Source organism: Fukomys damarensis, unplaced genomic scaffold (genome assembly GCF_012274545.1).
Source record: "Fukomys damarensis isolate Sample0158 unplaced genomic scaffold, DMR_v1.0_HiC HiC_scaffold_19, whole genome shotgun sequence".
NCBI lineage: Eukaryota > Metazoa > Chordata > Mammalia > Rodentia > Bathyergidae > Fukomys > Fukomys damarensis.
Window position 1 is genome coordinate 21,875,511 of NW_022900931.1, and position 10,337 is coordinate 21,885,847.

General features: G+C 37.3%; 1 protein-coding gene across 4 annotated transcripts in view; it reads right to left on the reverse strand.

Moving 5' to 3' along the window:
- Itpr2 (inositol 1,4,5-trisphosphate receptor type 2) overlaps positions 1-10,337 on the reverse strand; it is a 416,582-nt gene that overhangs the window by 208,127 nt on the left and 198,118 nt on the right. For all 4 annotated transcript variants that reach the window (XR_004518150.1, XR_004518151.1, XM_010615034.2 and 1 more), the window contains one exon: positions 8,578-8,703. Coding sequence is in view for 2 of the 4 variants with exons in the window: in XM_010615034.2 (XP_010613336.1) it covers positions 8,578-8,703 (126 nt within the window). In the remaining 2 variants the exon portion in view is untranslated. The remainder of the gene's footprint in view (positions 1-8,577; positions 8,704-10,337) is intronic.

Sequence of the window (10,337 nt, forward strand, 5' to 3'; positions counted from 1 at the left end):
ATAAAAAAAAAAAAAAAAAAAAAAAAAGTGGAGTGAGAAAGAGAATAATAAGCAGTAGAGAAAAAGAGGAGCAGGTGGTAGACAGAATGCTGCAGGAGGGCCAGGCAGGGTCATGGGCTGCTATTCATTTAAATTACTTGGGTAACTAACATTTCTGTAAAAAGCAAATTCTGGGGTGTGGTGGCACACCCCAGTAATCCAAGCACCCTGGAGACTGACGTAGGCTACAGAGCACCACAAGTTCGTGGCCAGCCTAGGATACCACAGTGAGTTCAAGGCCAGCCTGAACTGCATAGTGAGACCCTGTCTCCAAAAATAATAATAACAATAAAGCAATCTATTGATGAGAAACTGAAGGAAGAAGCAGCCATGGAGGTTTCTGGAAGAAGAGCAATATCTTCTTGGACACCAGGAATGGTCTACCTGGCTCACCACTGGATGTGTGGCATCTCAGCACTTGAGTCACATTTTTAAATCATTTGCTGAATAAACAGACATTATGTGAAATTTTCCGAAATAATTATGTCTGAATTCCTCCCTGGCACACACAATGTTTCTCCTCTCTTCGGCTCTCAAAGTGATGGCTACCCTTCTGAAGATGACAGTTTTGTCAAATAAATTACCCACCAGACCAGCACATCTCAGAATTTTCTACCATGACAGAAACTTCCTAATCTGTGACGTCCAATACAGAAGCCACGGATAAATGTGCTTCTGAGCACCTGCCATGTAGCTGCTGCAACCGAGGACTGGGTTTCTAAATGTTCTTTCATTACTCCTACTTCAAATTTAAATTTATACAGCCAGGTGTGGCAAGTGGCTGGCCTGCGGGGAAGAGACACTGTAGGGCCAGGAACACACTTGGGGTTACACAGACCACAGGACACGTACCCTAAGGGGCACTCCAGTCTGCCTCAGGACAGCAAACATGTTCCTCTAAAAATGGGAGGCTACCTTGTTGATTTTAATTTGCATTTCTTTATTTGAGAGAATAGAACTTCTCCAAGTATTTGCTTCCCATATCTCTTTTTTTTTTACATGAACCATCAGCTCATACACTTGGCTTTCTTAGAATTCTAAATTTATTCTTTAAAAAGCATTTTCTTAATATCGATACATGTTAATTGTAGGAACTCTGAAAACAAATACAGAACACAAAATGAAAAGCAAAAATTATCCACAGTCCTACAATTCAGATGAACCATGGTTAACATTTTGATATCTTCTCTTCTAATCATTATGCTCTGCAATACATATTTTTTACAAAACTCAAATCACTCGAGATAATCAGTTCTGTTTTGTCCTTTTCCTACTCAACACATTATTTTAGCAAAACCTTCAAAATATAATCGCAGTGACACTAACATCCATCTTATAGATATGTAAGTTATTTAACACAATTTCTCTATTGTTAAATATTGAAATTATTTGTTACTGTATATTATCACAAAGTAAGTGAATCATTTTTGATCATAAATTCTTAATTTTCTTGCATTTCTAATTATTTCCCAAGAACAGATTCTTGGAAGGTAAATTATTTAAGACATTAAAAAGGTATAAAGGGGATTTTTTTTTAATGCAACACCAAAATGCTTTTCAGAAAGACTGTATAAAATTATACTGCACTTTCTTCTACTACATATGTAAACGCATACCTAAAACAATATTAAATGATATTAAAGATAATAATTAATATTATCTTTTCATCGTTACAACTTCAATGGTTCAAAATTGGATGATATTTTCCTTTTTTCATAATTTTAAATGACTAACATTTGAACATTTTTTAGAGATTTATTAACTACTTGTGCTTCCTCATCTATGACAACACATATTTTTGTCCAATTTTTCAAATATTTTCTTAAATATTAAATTTTCAAGCTGTGCAATGTCTATATTTTTTTCTTGGCCAATTTTATCCACTGCTGTTAGGCTTAAAAAGGCCTTTCTAGGGCCGGGGATTTGGCTCAGTGGTTCTGGCGCCTTCCTGGCAAGCAAAGGACCAGAGTTCAATCCCCGGTATCAAAAATAAAAAATTTTAAAAAAAAGGCCTTTCTCATCCAAGGACAGGTAACTATCCATCTACCCTTTTATCGACTTGTTAGTTTCATTTTTCATTTAAAATCCATTGGATTTACTGCTATTATATGACAAGAGTTCATTTCAATCCAAAAGCCAATGTCTTCAATAATCATTTTGTCTTAATTTTATCAACAATTTCTGAATGCTTATTTTACACCAAGAAAGTTTTACACACTTGGGATCCATCAGTGAATAATTCAAAATTCACAATTCTAATGAAATTTATATTGTTAATTTAATAATCGAAGGACCACAAATGGTCAAATCCAGATATAGCCATTTAGTTACATATTATCAGTGGCTCCTTACCTTGTCGTAACTGCTATAATAGTTCTGAGAGTAGCACATAAAATTGGAATATTATCTTGCTCTTTACAGAAAATGTTAAGTGATCCCTGAAAATGACCTGTCCCTTCTCATGAACGAGTACTTTTTATTACATGTTATGATCATAAGCATCTGTTTCTATTTCATTTCACTGTTATTCCTACTTAATCCTGTGCTTAGACTATACTTTCTTTGCCTTGAAATCCCCCTTTAAGCCTACTTAACTTCAAATGACATATATTCATTTATTTATTCATTCATTCGTTCACTCATTCATTTCACAGATAGTCACGGGACATCTATGACATGCAAGACACTGTTCTAGGTGAAATATACAGCAGTGAAGTAGACAGACAAAATCCCTGCCCCTCATTTGTTTCTTCTAAAATGAATACAAATACATAAAGGCCCAGTGGTTGTAAATTCCATCAAGTACAAAGGAGGAGAAGGGAAGAGGGCTACCACAGAGTGGTCAGGGAGGGCCTTCCTAACAAGGTGGCTTATGAGCAGAGAACTTAAAGAAGAGAAGGAAGAAGTCTTGAAGATAACCCCAGGGTCAAGCAGCCCAGGAAAATGCAAAGGTTCTGAGATGGGACCACGTTTGGAGAAGCAGCAGGGAGGCTACTCGATAGAATGGAGAGCTACCTAGGGATGAGAATAAGAGCACGCGAAGAAAGAGGAACAGGTGAAGCAGAACAAAGGCCACATCATGCAGGGGTTTTACTAGGTGTGACACAAAAAAACTGAAGGAATAGAGGCGTGATTTGAACCAGCCTCCTCCTCTTCCACCTTTTCTTTTTCCTCTTCCTCCTCCAGATGAGAGATAATAGTACCTTGGATCAGGACAGTCAGAATGGAAGTGTTCATAACTGGCCACATTTGGGATAGCTTGGATACTCTGACCAGAATTTGCTGAAGGACTGGATATAGAGAAGAAGATCAACTGTACGGATGACACCAAGATGTCTTCGCTGAATGTCTAGAGTGAGTAATGAGACTGCCACTTTTTGAGATGCTGAAGACTTGAGAAGGAACGGTTTTGCACTGTGGTGTTAGAATGAATGAGTTTGAAGTCAGATATCAGTGGAGACGTCATGTAGACAGTTATATAGGTGGGGCTGGGTGGAGGGTCTGAGTTTCCGTTCACCCGGCACTAAATTTACGAGAGAGATGAGATCAACAAGGACATGACTATGGTCAGAGATGGAATCAAGTCCAACATGTGAGTCTGGTGCCCCTCAATATTTAGAAGTGGAGAAGATGCTGAAGAGACAGACGAGATGAGGGAGTGGCCACTGAGCTGGAAGGAAGACGGGATAGGACTGATCCTGGGGCAAAGGGAAGAACTGAAGAAGAAACTGAACAACTATGATGAATACAACTAATAACTAAAAGAGCAGGCAGTAAGATGTAGGATAGGGGACAACAAATCAAACATCAAGAACACCTAAATAACTGGGCTGTTTCCAAGTTTTAGCTATTACAAACTGTGCTCCTGTAAACATGTATTGCCGGCGTAGGATTCTTTTAATTCTTTTGGGAAGATACTCAGTAGGATAATAGCTGGGTCAAACAGGGCCTCCAATCCTAGTTTTTGAGGTACTGGATAAAGAGGATATGGGTTTTTTTTTTTAAATAAAGTGGAGTACTACTCAGCCATAAAGAATGAGAAACCAGAGACATTTATACCTAAATGGATGCACATGAAAACCATACTCTTAAGTGAAATAAATATCGAATTTGAAGGAAAGATGCTATACCAAAAATAAAAGTTACACTATAATGCTTTACACTTTTTCACTTCCTTACAATGTGACAGTGAATAAGGCCATATCAAAAGGACTCAAATGACACTGATCAGCAGTTAATTCAACTTAAGAAAGTCAAGAAAATTCTACAAAATCTATTTAATCCTACCTAATAAAAGAACTGGAAAAATGTGTTTCAAAGTATATACAAACTGTTATTTATTTCTCCCTCCAACTTCTTTCATAAGTTTAGTAAAGGTAGTGAGTGGCTCCAGGGATGTTCTGTGAAAACAAATTACTCTGATTTGTCTTGTTAAGCAACGACTGATGGAAAAATGACCTGACACTGGGTTAGGTGCACCTCCTAAATTATTTCCTGGTCTAATTTCATTCTTCCCGTACATCACTGACAGTGCTATTGGTCAATATAAGATACTGAAATTGGGAGCATCTTCAAAAAATACTGCAGTCAGAAGCTAACACTGAATACATCCACCCCTTCCATATATTTTCTTATAATGACTAAGTCCGTAACTACAACAATCAGTTATGGAGCAGAAGAAAAGCATTTCTGCCCTACAAACACCAATTTTAGCTGCATTAGAACACAGATCAAAGTGGCTTGTGGTTAAATGCTCTGAAAGACAATATAGCAATTTTTCATGAGTCTACTAGCTTTACTAACTGCCTGAAACTGGTGTATTTACAGGCTATGGACACTGTGTCAGGAAATCAGAATGGAATAAGTATGTGAAACAGCCTAGCATCTGTTTATTTAAAACTATCTTTTGAAAAAGATTTTCTTATATTGGCTATAAGAAGACAAAAGACAAGGAAATATAAACAAGGAAATCAAAGATATTAATAGAGATGACTACTTAGAGAGTTTTAAGAGCAAACAAAAAGATCCTGGTAGTGCTGACTCTAGAGAACCAGGGAAAGAGAGGGGAGAGGTATGGATGAACCCATATGTTAATATCTCAATTGCCTTTTAGATAAAAGTTCTCTCCAAGTTATTGCTAAAATATAACTGTGCTACCTAGACTCTGCATAAATCTCTGGGTCTCGTCTCACGCTTAAACAGAAACAGACAGACTAGAGGGAACCAAAAGATTTGGAGACGAAGATCCCAGAAACTGCATAAGAAGAGCAACTGAAAGGTGTAAAGAAAGTTCTGGAAGTCATGTGAGCTGTTACAAAATATTTGAGAAGCTGTTAAGAAAAGAGGCATCCTAGTTTATAAAGAGCTAGGAGAATCATCTAGCAAAGTACGTCTCTGGAACCCAAAGGAAAAATTAGGAGCCCAATCTAGAACATCTTAAATTCCTGTGAATCACACAATTTCAAAGTAGACTGCTAGCAAGGAGGATATGTTGCTGTAGGATATGTTGCTTACATCTTTTTCTTAACTGAATTGCTCAATGTTGCTGGAGAAGGAAGATCAAGATAAGACTTATAAAAATAAAAATGGACTCAATATAGGAGCTTTGGATAATAAAGTTGTGCAGTAATAAAGCTCAAAAGGGCTTCAAAACTGTGAATAAAGATATCCAGGTGGGTGTTAAAGACTACGATCTGGACATAATGCTCACTGCTATAACTACTAATGTCTGACTCTTCCAGGATTTCATCATTCTTTTGTAGCCTCTGAACTGGATTCATGTTCTCTGTGGCAATTCACATCAATATTTCCTACCATGTATGTCCAGCTGCAAAGACATGGTTTGTATCTCTTCTCTAAGTGGGTAGTCTTCCCTTTGGTTAGCTTCAATGTTATTATCTGGAATATGTCCTGAGGAAGCTTTTTAAAATTGCTTACAAGGCTCTGTAATACTGGTGATGATGACATAGATGATGTTATCAATTGTCTTACTAGGTGCCAATATGTGTTAAAGGTATTATGTGCTGCGTTATTTCATTGACTATCCCCAGGAATCTAACAATGAATGTGTTATTGCTGAAGTAATTTGATAGATAAGAAAACTCAGGGTCAATAGAGTTAAGTATCTTGTCCAAGATAACCAAGCTAGTAAGAAGCAGTCTGCCCTTGAACTCTGATCTTCCTAGTTGCTTTGAAATCCCTTCTCCTAACCATCATGCTCTAAATACTACAATTCTCCAAGGATGGTCCCTGGACCAGCTGCAGCATCCTGTAGGAATCTGTAAAAAATGCCAAGGTTCTAAGGTCCTGATTCAGAAACTTTGAGGCAGAGTCAGCAATCTGTGTCTTAACAAGGCCTCTGGGACATTCTGCTGCTCCTTGAAATTTGAGAACTACAGAGGGAGGAAGCAGCAAGTCTGCCTAGAAGGCTATATCTACTCCCCTAAACTCATTTATTTTTGTCACTTGAATTTGCAAGTTTGTAGTAACAACTTAATTTTTCTCCAGGGGGAGATAAAGAAAACCCAGATATGGAAAGTCAGATATACTTTTCCTTCTATGGAGGGGAAAGGGTGATTTCTTGTCAAACCTGTTGCAGGGATTAGGGAGCTCCCATTTCAAAATATAAATAAGCAGAAAACAAGAAGGAAAAGTATTTCTGCAACATAGCTAAGCTATGTTGTTCTGTGGTTAAACATGAAGAGTGAATAGGCCGTGAAGATCCTGAAATTCCCCTAAAGCTGTCACATTAAACAACCTGAGTTATCTGCTCAGTCAAAATTTTGAACACTTCTGACATATGTGCTTTTCTCCATAAAAATATAAACCTATGTAGTTCTGTCTCGTGGTGACATCAACAGTGGGGGCTTCCAAGGTGGCATGGCCAATGGCAGTTACCATCAGCTTTCTCTGATTAAAAAAAAAAAAAAAAAGAAATTCTTTTCGCTTTAGGACTCAGCTGCCTGGAATGTGACCTTGGACTTTCTGAAGCTTATCTGCAGTTGGCAACACTGAGTAACTCTGCAAATCAGTCTCTAATCTCTAAAATCCTTCTGCACGTGCAGTTTTAAAGCTCAGTCACTGGCACAGAAGCCGTCCTTTACTTCAGGGACTTGAACATTCTTGTGGCAGGTCAGACGCCAAGTTTTCACAAATCCAATGAGAAGGAATATGAGTAATATGTTCAACGCTATAAAAAGAAAGATCTTTCTACAGACACAGATTTACTTCTAATTGCATAGAAATTATGTCGAACTGGAACTACCTTACATCTCATGTACTTGAACTTAGTAGTGATCTCACACATTAAATGACACTGAAGGTAAAATAAGCACGTTTCACTTGAAAGCCTTGGCTAAATAAAAAGAGGTCCTGTACTAGAGTAACATATGATTCACTGACTTAGCCAAGGGTCTTCCTGGATACTTAATTTTGTAGTTGATGTTTTATTATGTCTACTTTGCCATCTCCCCCCTAGAATGGGTGGTAGGGAGGCTGTGAGCTAACAGAGGAGAGTATCCATTCTGTAGGACGATAGAAATAGGGACTTCACCAATCCTCCTTCACATACAGCTATACCTCTATTCATGAAGCTACTAGCACTCAGGAATATAGGAAGGTCAAAGGGACTGGGACAGGTTTCCATAATGTATAATAGGTCTAAGAAGGTACCTATACACTCTCTTCCATAGAGAACCCCTTATTTAACTTAACTTCATGTTCCATCACTTTAAAGGGAAAACTAGAACGGATTTTTTAAAAAACTAAAATAAGAGATCTTGGCTATTATAATAATATAGCACACAAAAGAAAAGGCAGACATGTGCTAAAGAAAATTAAGTGCTATCTACCAGGAAAATTCACTGTTTCCTTGCTTTATTCATTAAATTACTCAGTAGTAACAGAAGGAAAATATGCTAGACAGTCTCTAGAAAGTACCAACCAGCCGGACCTGTCCTCCCCAAATCCCTCTCCTTTCCAGAAAAACAAGAAATGGATTTAGAATAAAGAGCAAAATATACTGTTTCTGACATGAGTAAAAACAGATGATTAAATTATTAGAGTGAGCTTCCAATGAAGACTGATCAGGGAACAGTGAGCAATGCTCAGTCCCAAGCAGTGCTATCAAGTACCTATCTGCCTGAAAGCAAGTCTGAGTCTCTCGAGGCCTTTTCCATCTGTGGATTTAATTGTACTCAAGAGGCGGAATACAAATTGATCTCTGCCACATGTCTTCTCTAATCAAAGTAAAAGCCTATTGAAGTTCCATTTAATAACAGACAGATATAGTCATTTGAAAAGATAGAAAATGAACACTTTACTTATTGCTACGTACCTTATACTAGGCATTGTGTGTATATTAACTCATTAAATCTCAAAATCATGTGAAAAAGAAATACAACTACGTCAACAAAATAGATTGAATCAAAAGGTCATTCATTTCATTGTAGATTTTTATTCAGATGTTTAATATTGTTGAATCAGTATGTGTATGACCTTTCTAAAGTCGAATAGTTTAATAGCCAAACTGTAACTTACCCTTGCCATATCCACCAAGAAGTTCTCAAATAATTTCCAAATGTGGTTACTTGTGTAGATCTCTTTCATTTCCACTTCGGTGTCAACATAACAATGATTAACAAAGTTCACATAAGCAATTTTAACCTGTGCAAGTTTCAAATAAAAGAAAGTTCAATTCTTTATTGATTGTCTTCAAATACCACTTAATGAAATGCTATATCAAATCAAAGTCATTCCTACAGAAGGCTCTGGTATGTTCTCTATCTACCCAGAAAAAAAGCTTTCTCATGTCTCTTCTTTTGCTAAGGTGACCCACCCAGACCCAGGCAGCGAACACAGGACCTGGTACAGTAGTCCATTTCCCTAACCCTAGTAGTTGGTGTGACAATAAGCACATTCCTCAAACCAAGCCCAACATCTTTAAGACGTTAGAGTGTGCTCTCAAACTTCTCTCTCCCTCCCTCTCCCTCCCTCTCTTCTTCTATCTCTCTATCTCCATTCTTTCCTCCCTCGCACCTATTACTAAGCAGAACACGATAAACCGAAACTATAAGAAATCATCTCCTTCGGGTGTGCAGAGGAAAATTATACCCTAAAGAAGAGAATGAGGCAAAGCACAAAACAACAAGTGATTAAAGAATACTGCCATTGCATGAACCTTGGAACCCACCTGAACAAAATCTTTCACATTCCCAAGAACAATAGCCAATAAAATTCCTTTTCTTATTTAAAACCAGGTGTGTTGTTGTTGTTGTTGTTTGTTTTGTTTTGTTTTCTGTAGCAGGAATCAAAGGAGTCCTTGCTGGCGCTTGTGAGGCAGGCAGTGGAACAACTGAGCTAAATCCCTCCCATATCCCCAGCCCTTCCTTTTCTTATTTCAACTAGTTTAAATTTGGTTCCTGTTACTTGCAACCAACTGTTTCTTAATGTATTGTTTAAATATGTTGACAAAATAATACTACATTGACATTAAAAAAATATTTACATTACCGGTCTTGAAACAGACTCACACTTTATTCCAAAACTGTATTATTTTAAGATACAGTAAAATTATTTTCCAGAATTAGCAAAATTCCTCATAAAAGATCAGGATGATTCACCAACACACAGCATTTCCAAAGAGCATAGAGGAATGGTTGTTGCTTTTCCTTTTTCTTTGTTTCTTTCATGCGAAAATCTAATAAATATCATAAATCTTTAAAAATGCATATACATAAAAATCACGTCCATCATTACAATGGACGCATGAAATCCAAAGTAAAATTCATGGAGTACAGGGGCTTATACCTAACGGGTCCAAACAAACTGTCAATGGCAGGGGCCTGTGTCATTCAAAAGTCACAGTGGGGAACACCTGAGCCACACAGCCCATCCTCAGGATCTCACAGCAGCTGATACTTACTGTTTACTATATAGTGCCAAGTGTCCTTGGCATTTGGTATATGTTAGCTTATGTAATTGAATCCTCTGAAAAATCCTATGAGGCGCATAACTATAACTACTTCATTTTAAGATTGCAGAAATTGAAGACTGGAAAGGTTGAGTAGCCTGTCAGGGTCAGTGACACAACTGGGAAGTAATGGACCCAGGATTTTGACTCGTATTCTTCAATTCATTTCTTCATGCATTCAAGACCCACTTTACTGACCATGGGCTCTGGCTCAGATAATACAATGGAAATAGAGAAAGAACTCTAGCTGTTACCTCCCAGAGTTTACAATCTTGGGCAAGAGTAAGAGTAAAGATATTTCTTAAGTAAAAAAAAAAAAAAAAAAAAA